At 43.3% G+C, this 26,613-nt stretch overlaps 1 protein-coding gene across 2 annotated transcripts; it reads right to left on the bottom strand.

Annotated features, from left to right (window-relative positions):
• Positions 1–1,334: 1,334 nt before the first annotated feature.
• On the bottom strand, positions 1,335–26,242 carry wnt3a (wingless-type MMTV integration site family, member 3A). 2 transcript variants are annotated; one of them, XM_071361540.1, is made up of 4 exons: positions 25,757–26,242; positions 13,883–14,121; positions 6,844–7,109; positions 1,335–6,688 (listed from the first exon to the last, which is right to left on the bottom strand). In XM_071361540.1, exons 1-4 carry the CDS (start codon positions 25,849–25,851, stop codon positions 6,209–6,211), a joined length of 1,080 nt encoding a protein of 359 aa, XP_071217641.1. In that variant the 5' UTR covers positions 25,852–26,242; the 3' UTR covers positions 1,335–6,208. The 2 variants fall into 2 exon arrangements, with proteins under 2 accessions (XP_071217641.1, XP_071217642.1); XM_071361541.1 differs by lacking the exon at positions 25,757–26,242 and having other exon boundaries at positions 13,883–14,469.
• Between the last annotated feature and the right edge of the window lie 371 nt (positions 26,243–26,613).

Genomic DNA, 26,613 nt, shown 5'->3' with positions numbered 1-26,613 from the left:
TGAACACTAAACAATCTACTCTACTTAACCCCCTAAACCATACAACACCCTAGACAATACAAAAACACATACTACACCATGTCACACCCTGACCTAACTAAAATAATAATGAAAACAAAGATAACTAAGGCCAGGGTGTGACAACCTGGTTTAAATGCATGTGAGTGTATTTGAGTCTTGTGTGTTTTGTATTTCAAATATTTTCATGTGTATTTTCAAATACATTAAAATATTAAACTACTTGTCTTTCCAAATAAAATATATCTGAATACTTACTTTGAATGTATGGGACAGTAATTGGGATATTTGAAATAATATTTCAAACCAGGTCTTGTAAACTACTAGGGTACTAAATTACGTAGCGTTGTTAGAAACAGGAGATGAAGGTTAACCATAATCGCCCCATTTGCCATTTTCTATGGCCATGTCTCTCTCTCTCTCTCTCTCTCTCTCTCTCTCTCTCTCTCTCTCTCTCTCTCTCTCTCTCTCTCTCTCTCTCTCTCTCTCTCTCTCTCTCTCTCTCTCTCTCTCTCTCTCTCTCTCTCTCTCTCTCTCTCTCTCTCTCTCTCTCTCTGTCCCTGTCTCTGTCTCCAGTCAATTAGAACTGGCTTCTCCTAAAATTAATCAATCTTCTCCTCTCTCCTCACTTTGGAATTTTTATTGTATCTCCATGCTCAATGCAGAAATATAGGGAATTAAGGAACTGTATTCTAGAGACCTGCCTAGTTGTTTTTGTAATGCCAGCTGCATCTATCCTCCACATGGTAACATGATTTTAGAGCGAGAAAGAAAAGTGTGATCTCACTTGGAGAAGGAATGGAGTTTACAGGACATATTTTATTTATATATTATCCTCTCTGTTTTTAGAATTTAGAGCATAATTTCACCTCTACACTTGCTTTAGTTAACAGAATTTATCAGTCGATGCTAAAACAAGCCAGGTTGTTATATTCTTGTAATCTATTTACCTTTATCTATATTAAAGAAACATATGGATGGGTATATGGTTAGAACGACTTCATGATCTCTAGAACTAAACATGTTTGTGGTTGGTGAGAGGATGGTGACATGGAAGTTCCCCACATCATTCTGGAAGGATGTTTGTAGGTTGTACTATAGGCCTATATAGAAAAAATGCATTTAGCAGTGGAGGCTGCTGAGGGTAGGATGGCTCAGAATAATGGCTGGAACTTAGCGAATGGAATGGCATCAAACCATGTGTTTGATGTATTTGATACCATTCCAATCCTTCCACTCCAGCCATTACCACGACCTGTCCTCTCCAATTAAGGTGCCGCCAACCTCCTGTGATTCAAAGTGACTCCATGTTTGTAGTTTTTTATGTTGTTTTATTATGTTATTCTAAAGTTAACATCTATCAATCTATTACAGACAGTATCCTGTGTACAGTCAGTGATAAAACAGACATTGAGGTAAAACTGTTACAGTGCTAAAAGCTAAAAATATATACTCTTACTTACTAATATATACAGTTATGGTAAAATAAATAATCATTACAAAAACATCAGACTTTAGAAATACATAAATGCAAATAACAAATTTGTACAAAACTTTGGATTTAAAGACCATAACAAAATGTTTTGAACGTCAGCAAATTGTCTACGCAGACAGACAGACAAACAAACAAACAAACAAAACATGAACTCAAATATAAATGCAGAAAAGCACAGCTTGTATTGAAAATGGTTGCTCAGTAGTTTATCATAGTCAGAAAGTAATCTCATGTGAAACATGATTGTGTCATTCTGGGGCTTTCATTTATACAGCATAGTGGCAGTCATTGTATGAGGAATGCATTTTAAGTCTATGGATGTCTATGGAAGATAAACATGGTGAGAGATACACATGCCTGACAGGAAAATACATAGTTTACTATTTAATCAAGCATCAACCTTTCCTATTTCCCAAGAGCTTCTGGAACCAACAAAACTATTGCTGAAGTTCTTTGCTCCTTATGGAATTCATAACTCTTGATTCGAGGTTCAGTAGTCTCATTTTTGTTCTGCAAAGGGACGAATATTATGTTGTAATTGATCTCACATATAACATAGGTGTAATGATATGCAGTAAGTGATATAGGTTTCATATTTGTCCAAGCAATCAGTAGCTCATCTGAGCTGACGCTCTACATAACTTTTAGTCCACAGTTGATTTTCTTAGTCCACAGTCCACAACCGAAACACAGACTAGCAAACAATACTTATCAAAATATGTATATTTGATTAACATTCATGTAAATGTCTATCCAGTCTATATGCAAAATGAATTAGTAGAAAACTTCACATTTTTGTTCAACCTACATCTAAACGCTGTCTTTCATAGAAAGAAGAATAACTAACATACAGTACATACATACATACATTATATATACAAAAGTATGTGGACACCCCTTCAAATTTGTGTATTTGGCTATTGCAGCCACACCCGTTGCCGACAGGTGTATAAAATCGAGCACACAGCCATGCAATCTCCATAGACAAACACTGGCAGTAGAATGGCCTTACTGAAGAGCTCAGTGACTTTGAATGTGGCACCGTCATAGGATGCAACCTTTCCAACAAGTCAGTTCGTCACATTTCTGCCCTGCTAGAGCTGCCCCGGTCAACTGTAAGAGCTGTTATTGTGAAATGGGAACATCTAGGAGCAACAACAGTTCAGCCAAGAAGTTGGAGGCCACAAGCTCACAGAACGGGACGTCCGAGTGCTGAAGCACGTAACGCGTAACAATCACCTCTCCTCGGTTGCAACACTCACTACCGAGTTCCAAACTGCCTCTGGAAGCAACGTTAGCACGAGAACTGTTCTTCAGGGAGCTTCATGAAATGGGTTTCCATGGGCGAGCAACCGCACACAAGCCTAAGATCACCATATGCAATTCCAAGCGTCGGCTGGAGTGGTGTAAAGCTCGGTGCCATTGGACTCTGGAGCAGTGAAAACGCGTTCTTTGAAGGAATGAATCCCGCTTCACCATCTGGCAGTCCGACTGTCGAATCCAGGTTTGGCGGATGCTAGGAGAACACTACCTGCCCAAATGCATAGTGCCAACTGTAAAGTTTGGTGGAGGAGGAATAATGGTCTGGGGCTGTTTTTCATGGTTTTGGCTACGCCACTTAGTTCCAGTGAAGGAGTCCACATTCTAGACGATTCTGTGTTTCCAACTTTATGGCAACAGTTTAGGGAAGGCCATTTCCTGTTCCAGCATGACAATAAACCCCCGTACAATGCAGTTGTAAGGTCAAAAATGCATTTTCATTAAATATATATATATTTTTGTTGTTGTAATTTTTACCCCCGTTTTTCTCCACGATTTTGTGATTAGGATCTTGTCTCATCTCTGCAACTCCCCAACGGGCTTGGGAGAGGTGGAGGTCAAGTCATGCGTCCTCTGAAACATGACCCACCAAGCCACGCTTCTTAACACCCGGTCGCTTAACTCGGAAGCCAGCTGCACTAATGTGTCAGAGGAAACACCATTCAACTGATGACCGCTGTCAGCCTGCAGGTGCCCGGCCTGCCACAAGGAGTCGCTAGAGCACGATAAGCTGTAGCAAGTAAAGCCCCCCGGCCAAACCCGGGGGGCTAACCCGGACGACGCTGTGCCAATTGTGCGCCGTCCTATTGGACTCCTGGTCGCGGCTGGTTGTGACACAACCTGGGATCGAACCCCAGGCTGTAGTGACACCACAACATTGTGATGCAGTGCCTTAGACCGCTGCGCCACTCGGGAGGCCCCTATATATATATATTTTTTTTTTATATACTTCAATGGGTCTTACACTTCAAAATCAAATAGCTAAATGATCCTTGGTATGACCTTAAAACAATTCCATATAGTTTAGTAGAACCCCCTTCCCCCGGCTTAGACAGGGCTTAGACTGTTTAGTGCCAAAAATAAGGGGTTAAGTAAAAAAGAATAACAAATGTTTCCTGATATTTCTGATTTCTCTCAGATATAGGAGAGACACTTCAAAACAATCCTCCTTTTGATATTTTTGGGGGACTATCTGTTGTTCCATGTAGTGAATATGTTATTGGGCTAATAGCAGTAAGGTCAAAAATACATTTTCATCAAATATTTTTTAAATATATTTTTTGGATACTTCAAGGGGTCTTAAAATTCAAAATCAAATAGCTAAATGATCCTTGGTACGACCTTCTTAAAACAATGACATATATCCCCCGGCTTAGACAGGGCTTGGACTCTAAAGGGTTAATGCCCATGATTTTGTAATGAGATGTTTGACGAGCAGGTGTCCACATACTTTTGGTCATGTAGTGTACATACATGCATACATACATACATACATACATACATACATAAATACATACATGTATAATTAGCAGCATACAAAGGGGAAGTCTTGATAGTTTCAGTGATGCTGCAGTTTGTAAGGTTGGAGGAGAAAGAAAACAGGTGTAGGATCTTAATTTGAACCAGTTTGTGAATTATTATGTGGATTATAATTAATGGACATTTTTGTAGTGGTTGATACATTTTTCGTATGGGAAAATCTCATTTCAAAGTGGAAATTACAAACTTCCGAAGCCTTTTTAAACCTTAAATACACTACAAGTTTTAAATGTCCTGTATTGCAGGAAGGTTCTCCTGAAACAGGGTGATCAAATTAAGATCCTACATCTATAAGCCAGGAATCAGAATCAGATACACAGGTTTTGGTCATCGCTTTACCGCAACTACAGCTGGGTTACCACTTGACATCAGATTGCTGTTCATAACATACTGTACAAAGTATACTCTGAGAAGCATTTCAGATTACAGTTAGCAATAGCTTACAGATAGGAAACAGTAAGATTGCATACATGCATTCATGGGCATAACGAAAACAGAATTATACTCGTGGACAAGTCTCTTTCACATACTTTCATTTTCAAACACTAAATAGCATGGGTTTGTCTGCACCGGGACACGTGGTGATACACATACCGTGTTCTGCTGAACGGTTACTAACACTGATAAAAACGAGTAGAACAAGCTTTATTCTCTTCAACTAGACACAAGTGCTGAACTTTCAAACTCACGTTAGACTCTCTGACCACCTCATCCTCCACCAGCAGAAAGTAATTTGTCTTTGGGCTGAACTTTGTTTTCATCATCTATCGTTCTATGGCCAACTCTTGGCAACTTTCTTCAAAGAGCTTGCAGTTGTAGCAGGGTTCCCGACGAGACATTGATAGAAGATTGTATAGGGATAAACATAAATTATTTTCAAACCTGTTTGATTTGGTTGATTTGTGCTCATGTGCTTTTTGAGATCAGAATAATCCTACTTCATACCACAGACTAAAAAAAGACAGAGGATTTGAGAATACATGAACACAGAAATGTAAAAACTACATTCACTTAGGTGCAAGTGCATTCTAATCCCAACATTAGTAACATGTTAACACTATATTTATCATAAAACAGTTGAAAAGTTAGTAACCACTTACATACTGCAAATGTCGAGTAGAATGTGTGCTTTTGAGTGCACCATGGTCATACAAAGTTGTGAACATAGCTCAGAAATGCTGTTCTTTTTTTGTAGATATATAAAACTCATAAGCAGAGCAGAGTGCCACTTAATATTTAGAAAAATAGATTGTATGGTGTCCTAAAGGTTTAGACAGTGCTGTTCTACATGAAGGAGTCTACACAGAGTATACAGACTTTTCACCAACATGGTGCTTGTCAACAGTACAGTTTAAATAGCCATATACAACCTACAGTTTTCTTTTGTTGTGTCAGGAAGGAAACCAAGGCCTTGAAACACCTTTCTGGAAGTCACTGAAAGTCACTCCTTGGCTACTCTTAGTTCACTCTGTAATGGTCTCCTCTTTTGCCTCTATCGATGAGATGGTGTTCATCAACATCATCATCAACATAACCATGTTGATTTTCTGAATGGAGCCTCCATGAGTCCACCTCTGTATTCTAGAACTACCTCAGCATTGTAAGAGCGGCTGACACCACAGCATCACATGACAGGCCGCCATCTTGATTGCCTATTAGGTGACTGTACTGTAGCTGAATCCACAGACAAGTCAACTAATGCTTGATCAAAGTCCAATCAAAGCCTCTCAAGTTCTCTGAGCCTGGCTCGTACGGTAGCTTCTTCTTTTATACGTTGAAGTATTTAAAAAAAAAACATTTGGTGAGGTGCAGAAAGAGTAGTTCCAAAGGCCCTATCTATTTGCAGGTGTGAACATCGTAGACTCGAACACACTCTTGGCAGCTGACGTAGCAGCACCAGTGGAAGATGCAGTGGCACTTCTCCTTCCGTTTCTCCGTCCGGGTGTTGTGTCCCCGGCCGCAGCACAGCAGGTCGCAGCCGTCGATGCCGTGTGATGTCAGGTTACAGGCACGGTCGCGCGTCCCGAAAGAGCCTGTCTCTGGGTTGGGCTCGCAGAAGTTGGGGGAGCTCTCGTAGTAGACCAGGTCTCGCTCCGTGGGCGGTTTGAAGAAGGTGAACTTGGGTCTCAAAGTCTCCACCCAGCCGCGGGACTCCTTGTGCTTCTCCACCACCATCTCTGATGCGCTGTCGTACTTGTCCTTCATGTAGTCTCCAATCACTCTGAAGGCAGGCTGGGACCACCAGCACGTCTTCACCTCACAGCTGCCTGACAGGCCGTGGCACTTACACTTCAGGAACATGTTGTCGTTCAGAGACTGAGGGAGAGACAGACGGGACAACACGGGGGTGTAATTAGTTTAACGAATGTCAAAGTAACACCATCTTACTAAGTCTTAATAACACTTGGTGATCTTTATGAATGTTTAATCCATAAGGCTGATATTATCAGTGATTCAGAGAGACGTCTCACCGTTCGTCCCGCCTCGTTGTTTTGGCGGTTCATGGCGGAGCGCGCATCGGGCCGGTTCTCACGGGCGTCTGCAAACTCCCGGGACACCATGCTGCCGAAATCCACATCCTCGCTGCATCCACCCCACTTCCAGCCCTCGCCAGGTGGGCCCTTGTGGCGTGTGTCACAACCACAGATGGTGGCTGAGCCCTCGGCGCAGGACCGCGTCACCGCGAACGCCACCCCCGCTGAGGCAATGGCATGAACGAATGCTGACTCCCGCGTGGCTGTAAAGAGAAGGAGAGGGAGAGGTAGATGTCAGATTGATATATTTATCGTAGAGGGATGGGTGCCTTTTTACAGATGTGAACAACCACATACATTTTTTTAAGTTCCAATGCAGACGTTTTTATTTCAATATCAGATCATTTCTGGGTAACAATTAAGTACCTTACTGTGATAAATCTAATTGCTTCTTAGCAAAGAGAAATTTCTCAAGCATGAATGAGGATAGTTGATATGGTTACAGGTCTATACATCTAAAACCATGGCAGTGCAGAGAATGATCGATTGTTGTTACCAATACCTTTGCTGGAATGTACCCATAAATGTATCTCAACAAGCACATAGGAATGCAGGTCAGTGTTTGCAGAATGATGATGTTGACACCTGCTACTGTTCTGTCCTGTATAATCCTGTATAATACTGTAAATGTCACACATCAACCCTTCCAAAGAAAACATGTCATAGACATCTGGAATGAATGACTATGTTGACTGTGTGTGTACGTGCGTGTGTGTACGTGCGTGCGTGTGCATGTTTGTGTGTGGGAGAGAGGGAGAGATGGAGGGAGAGAGCAAGGGATATAGGGAAGGAGGCCTCTGTCTATCTGGCATAGTTTACTGATGACTAATCAAGATCAGGAACTTCCAGATAGATGAGAGGAAGAGACAGGCCTGACAGGGCTATAATTAACAGACTCAATTAAGCTTTTGAAAGGTTAGGAAATGGCCTCACTATAAGACTCTAGGCTGAGACACAACAGGGAGAGATAAAGAGAGAAGAGACAGGGAGACGAGAGAGAGCGAGAGAGAGAGAGAGAGAGAGAGAGAGAGAGAGAGAGAGAGAGAGAGAGAGACAGAGAGACAGAGAGAGAGAAGGTTTCAGGGATGTGTCTTACATGTCAATTTTTCACAGAGGTCTTGTTGACGTTCCACTGTCCCGGCTTTTTACAGGATCCCTTATGACAGGGAGGATTCGTTGGATATATGTACTTAGGTCTTGTATGGTCTTGCACAATGACAACAACAGAGAGAGACAGATAGGGTGAGAGGGTATGAGAGTGGAGAGAGAGAGAGAGTGCAACAGGGAGGAGAGAAATAGGAAGACGGGGTAGGGAAAAATAGAGAAAGAGTGAGAGAGTTGGACAAGGAGAGGAAAAGGGAGGGTGAAAGAGGGAGGGAGTCGGGAGAGAGAGAGCTCCTCCCAGGCTGCAGGTTTCAACCAGTTTGAGGAATAAGGGGCATTAAAAGCAATGATACAGCAGAGGTTTACTGGCATCCATCACACCCTCCCTTAGCAGGACTGTACTCCCTTAGCAGGACTGTACTCCATTAGCAGGACTGTATTCCCTTAGCAGGACTGTACTCCCTTAGCAGGACTGTACTCCATTAGCAGGACTGTATTCCCTTAGCAGGACTGTACTCCCTTAGCAGGACTGTAATTCCCTTAGCAGGACTCTATTCCCTTAGCAGGACTGTACTCCCTTAGCAGGACTGTACTCCCTTAGCAGGACTGTACTCCCTTAGCAGGACTGTACTCCCTTAGCAGGACTGTATTCCCTTAGCAGGACTGTATTCCCTTAGCAGGACTGTATTCTCTTAGCAGGACTCTATTCCCTTAGCAGGACTGTATTCCCTTAGCAGGACTGTATTTTCTTAGCAGGACTGTATTCCCTTAGCAGGACTGTATTCTCTTAGCAGGACTGTACTCCCTTGGCAGGACTGTACTCCCTTAGCAGGACTGTACTCCCTTGGTAGGACTGTACTCCCTTAGCAGGACTGTACTCCCTTGGCAGGACTGTACTCCCTTAGCAGGACTGTACTCCCTTAGCAGGACTGTACTCCCTTAGCAGGACTGTACTCCCTTAGCAGGACTGTACTCCCTTAGCAGGACTGTACTCCCTTAGCAGGACTGTACTCCCTTGGCAGGACTGTACTCCCTTAGCAGGACTGTACTCCCTTGGCAGGACTGTACTCCCTTAGCAGGACTGTACTCCCTTAGCAGGACTGTACTCCCTTAGCAGGACTGTACTCCCTTAGCAGGACTGTACTCCCTTAGCAGGACTGTACTCCCTTGGCAGGACTGTACTCCCTTAGCAGGACTGTATTCCCTTAGCAGGACTGTACTCCCTTGGCAGGACTGTACTCCCTTAGCAGGACTGTACTCCCTTAGCAGGACTGTACTCCCTTGGCAGGACTGTACTCCCTTAGCAGGACTGTATTCCCTTAGCAGGACTGTACTCCCTTGGCAGGACTGTACTCCCTTGGCAGGACTGTATTCCCTTAGCAGGACTGTACTCCCTTGGCAGGACTGTACTCCCTTAGCAGGACTGTACTCCCTTAGCAGGACTGTATTCCCTTAGCAGGACTGTACTCCCTTAGCAGGACTGTACTCCCTTGGCAGGACTGTACTCCCTTGGCAGGACTGTACTCCCTTGGCAGGACTGTACTCCCTTAGCAGGACTGTACCAAGTTGAAACTCATCAGAAATTGCCTTCCTTCCTATGAAACATACAGATAGAATTCGACTAATGTCAGCTCATTTCATTGTGACCCTGAAGCAGTCACTAGGTGGTGGTTGGTAGTCGGAGGTGTGAATGGTCTAAAGCTTGAGAGGGCGCCACTTCTACTTCAATTTAAAACCACTGAGTCGTCCACTTTTATTATCAGGAAGCCAATAAACCGTGGGTCAAACCCTTACGGCTAACTGACAATGATTCCGCAGAGCAAATAAAGGGGAAGGGAGAAATGGAGGGATGATGAAAAATAAGATAATCTGGGAACAAGATGAGAAAAACATTGGTGGTGGTTTAGCAGTGGTTAGGTTAGCAGTGTGGTTAAGGTTAGGGTTAGCTTTAAAATCAAACTTTAAGAAGATACATTTAAGAAATAGGTGGGGTTTATGACTGTGATAACTAGTGATGACTGTGGGTGGTGGCTGGGACAGACCAGGGCTTACCTGGGAAAAGAATGTGTCGGGGGGTGCCTAGTCTAAGTGGACTGATTGTTTGTGACATCGCCCCCCCCCCCACCACCCTACTTTGCCGGACCCTGGCATGGCAAGTGGTCCCTACGACCTGCTGGGGGGCTGAATCCCCTATTGTGTTGCCACTGTCACACTGCGTTAGCCCCACAATGGCCCCAGATATTTTATATGAAATCTGCCCTTGCCAGTGATTAGTGGGGACCAAGTTAAGTCATAGCAACAGAGAACTATGCGTTGTCCAGACCCCGCATGTCGGCAGACTGGGAAATCCCTATTCAAATGGTTTAATAAAACAATCTAAAGGGCGTGTGAATGGGGAAAAGCGCTTTCTCTCCCGGCTTAATCTCATGGTTGCGGAGATATTGTGCTCCGAGCAGCGCCCAGTGGGGAGCGAGGCTAAGGTCCCCCCATCAACTCCATTTACCACACCCCTTCTTTCTTTCTTAGCTAGAGTTAATGATATACCGGTGCACTAACCTCACCTCCCCCAGCATGGAGAAACATGCACTTTATGAAAAGCAGGGTCCTCTTAGCACATCCTAAATTGTAACACTTTCTCATCCTGAGGTCAGGGGTCGTAACCTGAATTGCGTGAATGGCCTTTTCCCTGTTTGGTTTAGTTTAGGCATTAAGTACCAAGAGAGAAACGCATACAGTGCATGTAGAATATACCTAGATTATAGAAGCAGATGTACTGCCTTTATGTATATCTTCCATGTATTTTTCATCTAAGACATTGATCAGGAATATTGTGGATATATCAGTCCCTAAAGCAAGTACAAACATCCTGATTTCCAAAGCCTTGTGGCTATGGTTGTCCAGTTGCACATTATTCTCAATAGTATTGCAGTACAATAAAGTCAAACTACGAAGCTGTGAGACCACATGAACAAAACTACTGTAGCTGAACTATAATTCACTATCGGGACACTAATGCCACAGACTATTGATCAAACTCATTGTAAGCACACGTGTCCCTATCATACCCACTTTTACATAATGGAGACCTATTGTATCAGAGACACTTCCATTTCCTTTTTACCAATTTAATCCACTGGGGTGACTAACAGTGCATGTTTATACCTGTGAAACAGAGCTTTTGTGTCTGTGTTCGTGTGACTGTCTGTCCAGTCCACTCTCGTTGGCATTCCCTGTTCTAAGCATTTATATGACTCACACTAGGCTAGGGTTTGGCTGCAGCCCTGCTGCAATGTCCTATACTCCTCCTACTCTGCCAAGTGTGCCGAGCGAGCTCCCCAAAGCACACCCTGTCAGAGTCCGACACACACACACACACATTTGTTTTACTATCCTTGTGGAGATCAAACAATTGATAACCATTCAAAATACTATTTTCCATAACCCGTAACCCTTAACTTAGCCTAACCTTTACCCCAAACCCCTAACCCTAATCCTAACTCCTAACCCTAACACCTAACCCTAATTGTAACCCTAATCCTAATTGTAACCCTAACGCTAAACCTAACTCCTAAGCCTAAAATAGCCTTTTTCCTTGTGGGGACTGGCAAAATGTCCCCACTTGTCAAAATGTTCCTTGATTTACTATCCTTGTGAGGACTTTTCACACACTGAGAACACCTGCACAGTCTGCCTTCTCTTTCATCACAGGCAGATTCCAGCGGTGCATGTTTTGACACTGGTTAATGTAAATTAAATTAAATTAAATAAAATTTTCAAAATCCGAACATGTTTTCCACTTAATGTTTCAAGGCATTCTATAACCTGTGTGCATATTTAAATAACTTTATCCTCTGTCAAGTCCATTATATATCACACATATTTGCCTTCATTCATCCTTTTCCTACCTAGTGATGGCGTATACAGTAGGTTAGGTATCTGAAGGAACAAACTTGAGCCCTGATCTTTACTCATCTTTGCTTGTTAGATGTTCATGGAGACGTCTGCCAATGAGCTGGTTAGGACAAGGTATTGGCAATAGTAGGCTAACTACTGTAACAGATAGGTGCAAAGCTTTTGAGGCCTACTGTTCCTTTCAGCTTTTCTCCCACTAAAAAGGCCTGAGGAGGAAACAAACACACATCCATCTGCACGGCTGACAAACAGAACAGACACTGGCCGTGCCGGGGGACAATGGCCCAGAATCCACAGACAAATACAAGCATCAATCAAAGCAAATGAAATGAGAAACTTCTCCCCTATCAAAAGGCCCTGAGCCCCCGCCAGTCACTCTCCCCGGACCCTGACAAAGACACTTAATCCAACCACTTTGACCTCTCACGTTATTAAGGGCTTCACTGACCTTAATCCAATCAAAATGATTTACAAAGCACCCCCCAGCCCAAAGCCCAAGAGTAGCCTGGCCCGGCCGCCTGCCTCCCCGCCTCCCCTTTCCACCCAGTGGCCCTGCAATTTAGACAAGGAGGGAGAGAAGCCATGGGGAGATGTGGAGGTATTTACACCACAACGGGGCCAGGGACTGTGAACCCCTATCATTACCCACCTACTTGAGCTCAAGCCTTCTCTATCAATGGAACAACTGGCTCAAGAGTTTATTAAAAGCAATTGCCCCAACTAACCCCACATCCCACTATAGTAAACATCAGTCTTTTCCAGACCCAGTTGACAGATTTAGACCCCCTCCCTCTTTTTCCTCCTTCCCTCTCTCCTTTCCATCACCCCTCCATGCTCCTCTCCTCATCTCTCTATCCCTGACTACTGGCAACAATCCTGGGGTCACGGTGCAAACATGTGGAGACAGAAAAAAACACTAGCTTCATGATATACCAGCTGAATGATACAGCTACACATTTTTTTTGTAACATATGGGTTATTCGTTGGTTAACTTCATATCAAATAGAATTTTGAATTTAACGTAAGTTATCTGTCTTTATCCTTATTTTACACTCCTCACATTGAGGGGGGGGGGGGGGGGGTGGCTTAAAGGGGATTCCCTTCTAGAGAAAATCCCAACAAAAGACAACGTTCTCCACCCAAAGTGTATACACACATCATTTCATCTGTTTACACTGCTCATAGCTGAAGGACTCTCTCAAGTCTATTTGAACAAGGATTTTAAGTGCACACACACACACACACACACACACACACACACACACACACACACACACACACACACACACACACACACACACACACACACACACACACACACACACACACACACACACACACACACACACACACACACACACTGACTGAGGCAGAATGGAGTAAAAACTTTTCTTGCTTGTTTAACTACATGATTACAACAACTAACAACATAATGCTCTTAAACTCTCTGAATATCAACACAGGTGGTAGCCTTGAGTAAAGTGAGTGATAGAGGTTCAGTTGAGACAAGGTTAGCTATCGTTTGTCATTTGACATGCCAAGCATAACCAACATTGACAGACAAGGAAATTATTATAGTACACTAGTATTCTTCCAAGAATATATTCAAGTCATGCAGTTCATGCAATTTGGTTGCCACCTGTGCTGTACAGCACAAAGAAAGTTATTTCCAATGTAGCCAAGTCCCTCAACAATTCAACTGGTTTTAGACATGATTCTCACAGTTAAGTGTTATTAAATGTAGATTGTAGGCCTGTCACCCACAGCCTTCCTGTTCTGGAGATGAGTAGCCCACTCAGTAGGAAAAATACCATTGGGCAAGGCTGCACTGTTTTATTACAGTACCTTTTCCTCTCAAGATATGTTGTTACATTTGTCCAGCCCTGGTCCAAAGAAAGCTAGCTTGCACTGTTTCATGAGTGTAACCTGCGTTGTCTTAAGGGGTATTACGGTATGTTACCTTTGTCAAGCACTGGTCCAAAGATGGCCTTGTCGTTGATGGTGGTACAGTTCCAGCGGCGGCCCCTGAATTGGTGCTGGCACTCCTGGATGCCGATCTTCACCCCCTCGGCCACACTGGGCATGATCTCCACATAGTTTCGGCAGAATCGCAGCTGTTTGGGCACCAGGCCAGGGATGGAGCCACACAGGATGGGCTGGGAGCCCAGGGACGAGTACTGGTGGCCCACCGCTAGGGACCTGCATGGGGGAGACAGGAGGCTGGTTAGTGCCATGATATACTGAGTGTGTGTTTCTCTCGCTATCTCTGTTTGCGGGTGTATGCAGTGTGTATGTGCAGTGTGGAGCCAGGGATGGAGCCACGTGCGTTTGCACGTGCGTTTGTATCCAGCATGGTCTCATAGACTAGATGTAACATACAAAATGTAAACCCATGGATGTGTGGGCGTATAATGCGAAAATCTAGCATCTAGTTCGAATCTCATCATGGACAACTTTAGCATTTTAGCTAATTAGCAACTTTTCAACTACTTACTACTTTTTAGCGATTTTGCAACTTCTTAGCATGTTAGCTAACCCTAACCTTAACACTTTTAGCTAATCCTTCCCATAACCCTAACTTTAACTATTTAACCTTATTCCTAAGCTTAACCCTAACCTTAACTCTAAGCTTAACTCGCCAGCTAGCCACCTACCTAGAATTCGTTACATATAATACGTTTGGCAAATTCGTAACATATTGTATGTTTCGCAAATTTGTAACATATAATACGAATTGTATTTCGTAACATATCATTTACATTTTACATTTTACATTTAAGTCATTTAGCAGACGCTCTTATCCAGAGCGACTTACAAATTGGTGCATTCACCTTATGATATCCAGTGGAACAACCACTTTACAATAGTGCATCTAACTCTTTTAAGGGGGGGGGGTTAGAAGGATTACTTTATCCTATCCTAGGTATTCCTTAAAGAGGTGGGGTTTCAGGTGTCTCCGGAAGGTGGTGATTGACTCCGCTGACCTGGCGTCGTGAGGGAGTTTGTTCCACCATTGGGGTGCCAGAGCAGCGAACAGTTTTGACTGGGCTGAGCGGGAACTGTACTTCCTCAGAGGTAGGGAGGCGAGCAGGCCAGAGGTGGATGAACGCAGTGCCCTTGTTTGGGTGTAGGGCCTGATCAGAGCCTGAAGGTACGGAGGTGCCGTTCCCCTCACAGCTCCGTAGGCAAGCACCATGGTCTTGTAGCGGATGCGAGCTTCAACTGGAAGCCAGTGGAGAGAGCGGAGGAGCGGGGTGACGTGAAAGAACTTGGGAAAGTTGAACACCAGACGGGCTGCGGCGTTCTGGATGAGTTGTAGGGGTTTAATGGCACAGGCAGGGAGCCCAGCCAACAGCGAGTTGCAGTAATCCAGACGGGAGATGACAAGTGCCTGGATTAGGACCTGCGCCGCTTCCTGCGTGAGGCAGGGTCGTACTCTGCGAATGTTGTAGAGCATGAACCTACAGGAACGGGTCACCGCCTTGATGTTAGTTGAGAACGACAGGGTGTTGTCCAGGATCACGCCAAGGTTCTTAGCACTCTGGGAGGAGGACACAATGGAGTTGTCAACCGTGATGGCGAGATCATGGAACGGGCAGTCCTTCCCCGGGAGGAAGAGCAGCTCCGTCTTGCCGAGGTTCAGCTTGAGGTGGTGATCCGTCATCCACACTGATATGTCTGCCAGACATGCAGAGATGCGATTCACCACCTGGTTATCAGAGGGGGGAAAGGAGAAGATTAATTGTGTGTCGTCTGCATAGCAATGATAGGAGAGACCATGTGAGGATATGACAGAGCCAAGTGACTTGGTGTATAGCGAGAATAGGAGAGGGCCTAGAACAGAGCCCTGGGGGACACCAGTGGTGAGAGCACGTGGTGCGGAGACAGATTCTCGCCACGCCACCTGGTAGGAGCGACCTGTCAGGTAGGACGCAATCCAAGCGTGGGCCGCGCCGGAGATGCCCAGCTCGGAGAGGGTGGAGAGGAGGATCTGATGGTTCACAGTATCAAAGGCAGCCGATAGGTCTAGAAGGATGAGAGCAGAGGAGAGAGAGTTAGCTTTAGCAGTGCGGAGCGCCTCCGTGACACAGAGAAGAGCAGTCTCAGTTGAATGACTAGTCTTGAAACCTGACTGATTTGGATCAAGAAGGTCATTCTGAGAGAGATAGCAGGAGAGCTGGCCAAGGACGGCACGTTCAAGAGTTTTGGAGAGAAAAGAAAGAAGGGATACTGGTCTGTAGTTGTTGACATCGGAGGGATCGAGTGTAGGTTTTTTCAGAAGGGGTGCAACTCTCGCTCTCTTGAAGACGGAAGGGACGTAGCCAGCGGTCAAGGATGAGTTGATGAGCGAGGTGAGGTAAGGGAGAAGGTCTCCGGAAATGGTCTGGAGAAGAGAGGAGGGGATAGGGTCAAGCGGGCAGGTTGTTGGGCGGCCGGCCGTCACAAGACGCGAGATTTCATCTGGAGAGAGAGGGGAGAAAGAGGTCAAAGCACAGGGTAGGGCAGTGTGAGCAGAACCAGCGGTGTCGTTTGACTTAGCAAACGAGGATCGGATGTCGTCGACCTTCTTTTCAAAATGGTTGACGAAGTCATCAGCAGAGAGGGAGGAGGGGGGAGGAGGGGGAGGAGGATTCAGGAGGGAGGAGAAGGTGGCAAAGAGCTTCCTAGGGTTAGAGGCAGATGCTTGGAATTTAGAGTGGTAGAAATTGGCTTTAGCAGCAGAGACAGAAGAGGAGAATGTAGAGAGGAGGGAGTGAAAGGATGCCAGGTCCGCAGGGAGGCGAGTTTTCCTCCATTTCCGCTCGGCTGCCCGGAGCCCTGTTCTGTGAGCTCGCAATGAGTCGTCGAGCCACGGAGCAGGAGGGGAGGACCGAGCCGGCCTGGAGGATAGGGGACATAGAGAGTCAAAGGATGCAGAAAGGGAGGAGAGGAGGGTTGAGGAGGCAGAATCAGGAGATAGGTTGGAGAAGGTTTGAGCAGAGGGAAGAGATGATAGGATGGAAGAGGAGAGAGTAGCGGGGGAGAGAGAGCGAAGGTTGGGACGGCGCGATACCATCCGAGTAGGGGCAGTGTGGGAAGTGTTGGATGAGAGCGAGAGGGAAAAGGATACAAGGTAGTGGTCGGAGACTTGGAGGGGAGTTGCAATGAGATTAGTGGAAGAACAGCATCTAGTAAAGATGAGGTCAAGCGTATTGCCTGCCTTGTGAGTAGGGGGGGAAGGTGAGAGGGTGAGGTCAAAAGAGGAGAGGAGTGGAAAGAAGGAGGCAGAGAGGAATGAGTCAAAGGTAGACGTGGGGAGGTTAAAGTCACCCAGAACTGTGAGAGGTGAGCCATCCTCAGGAAAGGAACTTATCAGGGCGTCAAGCTCATTGATGAACTCTCCAAGGGAACCTGGAGGGCGATAAATCATACGAGATGGTTGATAAACATCCACAAATTAATACATACCATATGAAACGAAACATATAATACCAAATGTAGTGTTACGGAGTTAACGTACAGAATAATATGAAATGCTCTGAGACCAGGTTGGTGTATATGATGCTACCATTAAGCATCCATGCCTTATCCCTGCATCTATCCCCTCTGTAACCACCTGGCCTTTGTGTGGATTTAAAACAGTCTCAATCCTATACTCCAGAGGTAACAAAGCAGGGCCACGGGGAAAGATGAAAGTCCCCAGTGAACCCCAAGTGGTTCATAGACCTCTAGGTTGAGAACTTTGAAACGGCACCTTGTTATTACAGAGAACCACAACCTTTTTTTACCCTTGGCTTAGGGTAATGAGAGTGCAAATGTACACTGGGACTTCAGAGGTATGTATTAATTATATATCCATCCGTCCTCATCGTCCCCTCCCTTTGAGGATGGGGATTCTGGGTTGCAACAAGTGCAAACTTGATTGTTCTCTGATTATATCTTTCTTGCTGTGTTTTTGTGTGTGTCTCAATTGAGGTATTTACATCGCTCATAACTATCGAACCGTGACAACTAGTCCACTGCTGTGTCATCTCGTGTTATGTCATCCTAGTACTTTTGTAGAAGACTTTTCAAGCAGCATGCTGTAATTGTTTGATCTAAAGAAGGCAGTAAGGCACCAGTCAGTTTGTATTTCCACTGTTTTGTACAGTGGCCATGAAATTAGATTAATTTATGGCTGCTATATTCTAACAGCAGCATATAAACGTTATTGTCCCCAAGGCGGGCATTGTTTAGGACACAGTTCCATTATCCATACCACAATATGGCTGCTTAGTTGATATCCTACTGTACCCATGTATTATTACAGTATATTAAGAACATATACTCAGACCACTCTCATGACACTTCCACATGAAGCTTGTTACATACAGTATGTTTCCTTCACTCCTCACTCACTGTTTCTCTGCTCTGCTCCTCTCATCCCATCACTCTGTTTTGATCTAGCCACCATGTTCCATTTATTTTCATTCATCCTCTTCCACCGTACTAGAGTGGGTGAGTTGGGGTTAATTCCATTTCAATTACTATCCATACTTGTCAGCTCAGGTAGATACAGCTCATAGATGTGCTGGGTTTGGACAAACCTCATTCTATGAATGGGATTGTTATATCAATCAATTCACCATGAATATAAACATATTATGTAACGGCCATAACATAACATTTGATTTAATAGCTGACTTCCTATTGTCATTGGCAAAGTAACTACCGCATAGTAGCAACAAGTGCCTTCTTGGCACTCCATTCAACAGCTCCTTCTGCAGTAACATCAGTCCACACTAAGGCTGCTATTGATGACAGTAATCTGGTGATCCAAGTCTGAGTGATCTGGCCATAAAGACAGAGGCTGACAGTGCAGTGTTTGTTTGCATAGCGACCTGCTCCAACCTCCAACAGTAGAACAAGGGAATTTTACACTTATCCAAAATAACTTGAGGTGGACAAAAAGAAGATCAAGTAGATAGAAGCGATGTCCACCCACTGTTTTGCTTCTCCAACAGTAGCCCTAGAGTGAGAGCAGGTGGAAGCAGGCAGGTCTTGTGCAGCTCAATTAGCTCACTAACTGTTGACCTGTGCAACAATGTTTAAGAAGTAATCACTCTGTGATCACAAGAACAAGATAACCGCACAGAGACAAAGTTCCACCCCCAGGCACTTCTAAATTACACCCAATTTTTTTTTTTTTACCGTATTATCCTACACTGAGAGGTCCTGGTCGTCCCTGAGAAACACACTGACCTTGTGTACCATACATATGCATCGCAAATCAACAGTCACAAAGATAATATATTGTTTGCTCTAAACAAATTAAGCTCAACTGAATACATATAGTCCCATGCGTCTGCTTTCACCTCTTGTCTTTCGCCTACATACCTCAATGGGTTACCTAATAGGTGTAGCCATTTAGTACTTTCCAAAGTATATCCCTGAGCAAATGGCGGACCAATGTGTCATGCTCACTTTAAAGGGTTTCTCATATTATTTTCTTTGACTCTTAGACATGACTAGACCTCTGGTTAATCATATATGAGAAATACAAAAAGAAAGACAGGGAGAAACAGGTTTTAAAGGTGTCTGTGAGGAAATCACATCCTCATGGCCTGCATTTTGTCTGTGATAAATATGAATGAAAGCAAGCGCATCAGTAAACAAGGAAACTCCTATTACAAAATGACCTTTCTTTGGCCCCTTGTCAATCCGCATCCTGAGGTGCTGAGCAGAGCATAGCATAGCACACCTCTTACAATAGAAACCTGAGTCCACATCACAATGCACCTCAGACACTTGCCCCTAATACACATAACGTGTAGAGTAGAAATGGGAAGACTGAACCATGCCAAGTCGAACCAGCAACACAAGTACAACTCCCTCTGCAAGTGTGAGCAGATAGGATCTTGTCTGGGGGAAGACAGAAGGGGGAAGAAGAGAAAACAAATGGCACAGCTTTTAATTTGACCTGTAGACGTTCTGTTCTGCCAGGAAGAACTCATGAATGTTTCTGTGGGTGTTGAGTGAGGTCAGCAGGTGTAAGAAAACAAACAAAGGTAGGATTCCAAACGGTTTGACTAGCTAGCTACACTGACACTCTGCTACTGTATGTCGTTTTATTTCACCGTTGTGCTGCACTTATTGTTGTATTGCTTTATGCAGTTCCCCAAACCTGTTGATTGTGGTTATATACACTACCGGTCAAAAGTTTTAGAACACCTACTCATTCAAGGGTTTTTCTTTATTTTTTTTTACTATTTTCTACATTGTAGAATAATAGTTAAGACATCAACACCACAAAATAACACATATGGAATCATGTAGTAACCAAAAAAGTGTTAAACAAATCAAAATCTATTTTATATTTGAGATTCTTCAAATAGCCACCATTTGCCTTGATGACAGATTTGCACACTCTTGGCATTCTCTCAACCAGCTTCACCTGGAATGCTTTTCCAACAGTCTTGAAGGAGTTCCTACATATGCTGAGCACTTGTTGGCTGCTTTTCCTTCACTCTGCGGTACGACTCATTCCAAACCATCTCAATTTGTTTGAGGTCTGGGGATTGTAGAAGCCAGGTCACCTGATGCAGCACTCCTTCACTCGCCTTCTTGGTAAAATAGCCCTTACACAGCCTGGAGGTGTGTTGGGTTATTGTCCTGTTGAAAAACAAATGATAGTCCCACTAAGCCCAAACCAGATGGGATGACGTATCGCTGCAGAATGCTGTGGTAGCCATGCTGGTTGTGTGCCTTGAATTCTAAATAAATTACTGACAGTGTCACCAGCAAAGCACCCCCACACCATCACATCTCCTCATCCATGCTTCACGGTGTGAACCACACATGTGGAGGTCATCTGTTCATCTACTCTGTGCCTCACAGTCATAAAGACACGGCGGTTAGAATCAAAAATCTAAAACTTGGACTCAGACCAAAGGACTGATTTCCACTGGTCTAATGTCCATTTCTTGCGTTTTTTGGCCTAAGCAAGTCTCTTCTTATTGGTGTCCTTTAGTAGTGGTTTCTTTGCAGCATTTCGACCATGAAGGCCTGATTCATGCAGTCTCCTCTGAACAGTTGATGTTGAGATGTGTCTGTTACTTGATCTCGGTGAAGCATTTATTTTGGCTGCAATTTCTGAGGCTGGTAACTCTAATGAACTTATCCTCTGCAGCAGAGGTAACTCTGGGTCTTCCTTTCCTGACTGACCTTCATGTCTTAAAGTAATGATGGACTGTCGTTTCTCTTTGCTTATCTCAAATATTAAATCTATTCTGATTTGTTGATTTTTTTTGGTTACTTCATGATTCCATATGTGTTATTTCATAGTTTTGATGTCTTCACTATTATTCTACAATGTAGAAAATAGTAAAAAATTAAGAAAAACCCTTGAGTAGGTGTTGTGAATATTTTGACCGGTAGTGTACATTTTTAGGTGTGACCTGTTCATTCACATTTATGCGAAACTCATGTTTGACCATGTATGAGCTGGCTAAACCTAGTAGTGTATGGGAGTGTACGCTGTAGAATATATGATTTGATCAATACAGGCCAGACAGACAGACAGAGAGATAGACAGAACCTGCCTGGACACATAGTCATAAGTCTCAAGACGTCCCATACAGGCTGAGTGATTCAGGTCACCTCTACGCCTGTAAGGAAGCAGGAGGAGAAGAAGCGGCAATGCTTCAACAGAATATGATTCATGGATTTGTTACAGAGGTAGACTATAAAGGACATGGTGTTATTGAGTGCTAAAAAATACATATTTTACATGCTGTACAACTTCATTTCAGATATATGGAATTTGTGGTCTAAGGTTGAATGCAAACTGTTTGTATTTATTAGTGAATGGTTCCTCCTTGTAATTCATAGATCTAAAGTGAACATATTACAAAAGGAATTTTTATTTCCTCATAGGTAAATAATGCATCATGTGTCTGATATCGCATTCCTTACCACTTGCCACTGAGCAGAATCTTTTTTTCTCCCTGTTGGTGATACACAAACTCAAACAAAATCAAGACCATTGGGGATTCATATAAACCAGACCTGTATCATCTCTATAAACAGTAGCTGCATGTTAGAATCAGAAATACACACAAGAGATAAAATAATAGATATCATGTTTGATTCTAGTCTCAGTCAGTATAGATCTGTCCTCCTCTCACTGAAGTGTATCCAGACTAGGTTTAATGCATATTTCAGCAAGCCCAAGCAGGGTACCGTAGAATTACCACTTTACTCTTGCAGGCCCCGGGGCTTTGGAGCCGACTTTGACATCAAGAGAGCATGTTTGGGAAAAGGAATGTGCGGCAAGCTTTCACCTCCAGGTATTTATCTTTTAAGGTGGTGTGGGGTGGGTGTGTGGCGGGTGCAGTCAGGCTGAGCCACGACAGGTCAGGGAGTTAGACAGACATGAACCTGTCTTGGTTTAGATCCACATCCTCCACCATGATCCGCCTGCCACTGTACAGTATACACTCTTAGAGTAAAGGGTTCCAAAAGGGTTCTTTGGCTGTCCCCATAGGAGGTAGAACCCTTTTGGTTACATGTAGAACCCTCTGTGTAAAGGGTACTACATTGAACCCAAAAAGGGTTCTTCAAAGGGTTCTCCTATGGTGACAGCCAAAGAACCCTTTTAGGTTCTAGATAGCACCCTTTTTTCTAAGAGTGTAGTTAAAGGTGAAATACCTCTGGTGGCAATTCCAATTCCAAGAGGTATTCAGGCACCAGCTTCCACCAACATACCTCCACAAAGCTACTTTTCATCATAATATTATCTGTCATTTATTGGATGGTTGACAGGATATTTGCTTAAGTAAAGTCACGTTTGGTGAGAGGATCTAAAAAATGCCTATTGTTCAACAGCATGGTGTTAAAATTGGATTGAATTGTAGAACCATGAAACACAAGTTTCTATTTTAGCTTCTTACCTCACTCTTTAGTGAGGTATCTAGTTTCCATGAAGCCAGAATCAATCAAAACTCGATATTACGTAAAGTATGCAGAGTTCAATGGTGACTTCACTTCAGCTCCTTATAGCCTGGTGCTGCAGCTCCAGCTGAGCTTTGTTTGTATTGGTAGGGGTGATACAATAAACCCAGAGAGACCTCATTGTGTCTTTGGACACGCTCGCCTCTGTTTTGCTTCCGTCGTTGCACTCTTGCCCAGACTGAATCAGTGCTCTGACCCACCCGCCAATAGCAAATCATAAACACACAAGTTGATGACAGAGGCTGGTTACTGTGACCAAATGGAAGCCTGCCTGCCATCTTCTTTGTCAGTCATCATGACTGGATCTGGTGTTTTGATACAATCTTGGCCCCACAAAAAAGAAACAAAAAAGACAGCTCCTTTATGATCCAAAAAGAGAGAGTGAATGATTGTGTACTGTGGGCTGTACCTCAAGAACATACTGTTTTGCATTGACATAAGTTATAACTCTGTCACTTTGATTCTGGAACCCATCTGGAGGAACTTGGGGACCAACCCTCTGTCAGCATTGTAGTCGACCAGTGTTTCCAAAACCTCTCATTGAGTAGCCCTAGCCACTCCCACTTAATTGAGCTACGGTATTCTACTAGGCCACCTTATTTCAACATATCAAGGGCTTGATGATTAGCACTAGTTGAATCGGGTACTAGTACTGGTATAGACCAAATAGGGGAACGGCTAGCGGGGGTACTGAAAGAGAGGTTTGGGAACCACAGAAGTAGACCATAGCCTTTAGGTTTCTCCCCTCAGAATGAACCCATCCTGATCCTGGCCAGTCTCTCAGCCCTGGGTCTCAGAGCAGGAGTGCTGATTTAGGACTAGAGCCCACCACTGTTTATGCTGGATATCTGTCCAGCTGAGCGTGTAATTAGATTAATAGGAGACCTATTAGCTGAATTAAGTGCAGGGACACAGCATCTTTAATATTTCATGGGGAAACATTGATTTGAGGAAGAATGCAGTGTGTGATTGGTGAAATGTAAATCTGTTGGGAATTTCTTGGGGCTGAGGATCTCTGATCTAGGACTGTGTCTATACTGTAGCTTCCCCTATCCTCCGGCTATAATGCCTCTGGGTTGCAGCATCTGACAAATGTCTCCCCTCTCAAGGGAAGAGGAGTTAGTTGTTCAACAAGAGGGTTCCACTAGCCTTTCTATGAAATCCATCCTAAAGATGAATAAATGGAATTCACATTCATCCAATTTTCTATCCTTTTTCAACCCACTGTCACTAATTCATTCCTCTCCAATTGCACTCTTCCATCATTGTTTCTTTCTCAGTTTGATCAGCTGACTCAACCAGTTCACCCAGTGTTGTTGGCTCAAATCCCACTCTTTTCTTGCATCTATTTTTGTTGTTGTTTTTTCAACAGAGATCAATTAATGATCAATTGAAGCTCCTCTAATGACCTAAGGCAGTCCTACTTACATTATAAATGTCACCTTCAATCAAGATACTTTTATAGCATGCAATAAGCCTACTCAATAACGCAGAAAACAGTAAATATTTTGTGATGAGATGACACCAGACATCTCTTACCTTTAAAATAAGACATTCGGTCAATTATGGATTATTTTCAATCAAAATGCAATTCCAGTTTGAAAACCTTACATCCTCATTTCATTGGTCTGTGAATGGACCATTGGGTTTAATTCCTTTTTCAACTGACCCCCAACTCAAGGCCTAAAGCGATCACCTCATTCTCCTTAGGCCTTTAACACATGCGAAAAATGATTTGACTGTTTGGGAAATGATCAACACCAGTCCTTTAAGAAGACTAATAAATAACACTAATAAAATAACAATTGCGTATGGGTACCACAAAACAACATATGTTAGGCTGTAGTTTATGAAGCATCATTGAAAGCTCATTTCAATGATGAAGCCATGATAATCAGTATCTGAGGCTATACAAATAATTGTAGTATAGGGTTACACCACTCCATTGGATGACATAACTGATAGGCCAATTTCAATTAAATCCTGAGCTTTGGGAAATAATCAATATTCTCAATCGTGAAATTCGTGTATTCAATAAAATCTATATTACACATATCGAATAAAACATTGAGATTATTAGGTCATTTAAATGTTGTGTTTAAACTTTGATTAAAAAAACAACCCGAAGGAAAGTAAGCTGCACGTGTTTTGTTGACTGATGATTCCACATTATTTGTATGATTTATTATTATTATTATTGTTGTTGAATATTAGTATCATGAAACTAATAACCTTTCCGTTTCGCACCGCCCCTCTCATAAACGCATGTAATATTCAACAATAATAATATGAATATGAATAAATAATAATAATAATTTGAAATCATCGTTCAACAAAACACGTTCAGCTTACTTTCCTTCGCGTTATTATTTTAATCAATATCTATCATCAGCGATCTCTTATCAAGTAGAATGCAGCATGGCCTCTTTTTAGGGTAGTCAAAGCAAACTGAAACTAGTTTACACAAAAATCTCTTTGAATTTTATTTTGCATAACCAGTCTGGGTAAGTAGGCTATTCTTGTTTCCGCACTGCATGCGTTTTTAAATCAATAGCTTCAGTGACACACGTGCTGTTATACAATTTCACTTGACGAGCTCTATAACCCATCTTCACGATTCTGTCTCTGCTGGTTAACGTCGATATACACTGTCCGTTGACAGGGTCAATTAGACCGGTATGATAGCCTAGGATACAACTTAATTGCCGGGGCTCCCAGCATCGGAAACCACATGCTGATATTATTATGTCAAACAAACGAACTGAAAGCAACAATAAACGAAAAAGTATATTGATGAAATAATAGGTCGCTATCACTTTTCAGAACATGTTGCAGTTAAAAGTAGAGTGAAGATAAAACTTACCACCAGATAGGATAACTTGGTATGGCATGCGTAAACCCACAAAGAAACAGGAAACATCCAAGGTATATCATCCTTAAAAAACTTTCGCAAAACATCTTCACCACATACACGCGCGTTCATACGCGCGCACTCCGTTTTTCAATTAGAAAAAAAAACTAAACAATCTGTGCTGCTGACCAATATTTCTCACCTTGTCCTAAAAATAATGATAGGCTAGAGAAACAATATTTTGCGACTAGTCATGGCAGAAGGGAGCCAAATATAAAAAGTTAAAAGCAGCTTGCTTTTAAGACCCAATCAGCAGGTATTGCCAAAGGGGAAATTCTGGTCATACTGTTGCCTTGCGAACGCGCTATCCCTGAGTCAGTCAGGCTGAAAGCAAACACAAGAATGAGCTAATTTTAAGAAGATAGTGTTTTAGTGCTCATTGAGACATGGTCGCATTGGCATGCTGTGTGTGATATATAATGTTGTTTAAAGGAGAAGAGGGAGGGTCCGAGGTCTTTTAAATAGACATCGAACCCCCGTGGATTGGGTAGCTATAACAACCTGTCCGGATTTCACTCCCTGGTTCGAAGCTGCTAAAATGCAGAAATAGATATGTGTGAATTGCTTGAGCCCCACTATTCAGTTTTCTAATCCTTCATTTGTCCCCTGTATGCCTTCATTGATGCATCTACATTCCCCTGAAAAGTTATTTTGTAAGTGATGAGCTGAGTAGTAAATACAAGGAGCTTTAACTTGCAGATGTAGTTATGTCAGTACTTCTAAAGTAGCCCAAAGCATATTTGCATGATCCTGATAATGGTCCTTATTATATTATACCCATTCAGATAGCCTAGGCTATATTCACTTTC

The sequence above is a fragment of the Salvelinus alpinus genome, chromosome 23 (assembly GCF_045679555.1).
Source record: "Salvelinus alpinus chromosome 23, SLU_Salpinus.1, whole genome shotgun sequence".
Lineage (NCBI taxonomy): Eukaryota > Metazoa > Chordata > Actinopteri > Salmoniformes > Salmonidae > Salvelinus > Salvelinus alpinus.
The sequence above is the reverse complement of the archived record's forward strand: the minus strand, read 5'-3'. Positions and strand labels throughout refer to the sequence as shown.

Excerpts from the sequence above, each read along its gene's own strand:
- wnt3a (XM_071361540.1), bottom strand. The coding sequence starts at position 25,851 with ATGTTTTGCGAAAGTTTTTTAAGGATGATATACCTTGGATGTTTCCTG. Across the intron at positions 14,122-25,756 it reads CCAAGTTATCCTATCTGGTG|GTCCCTAGCGGTGGGCCACC; the intron begins GTAAGTTTTATC and ends TCCCCCATGCAG. Across the intron at positions 6,689-6,843 it reads ACAACGAGGCGGGACGAACG|TCTCTGAACGACAACATGTT; the intron begins GTGAGACGTCTC and ends TCTCTCCCTCAG.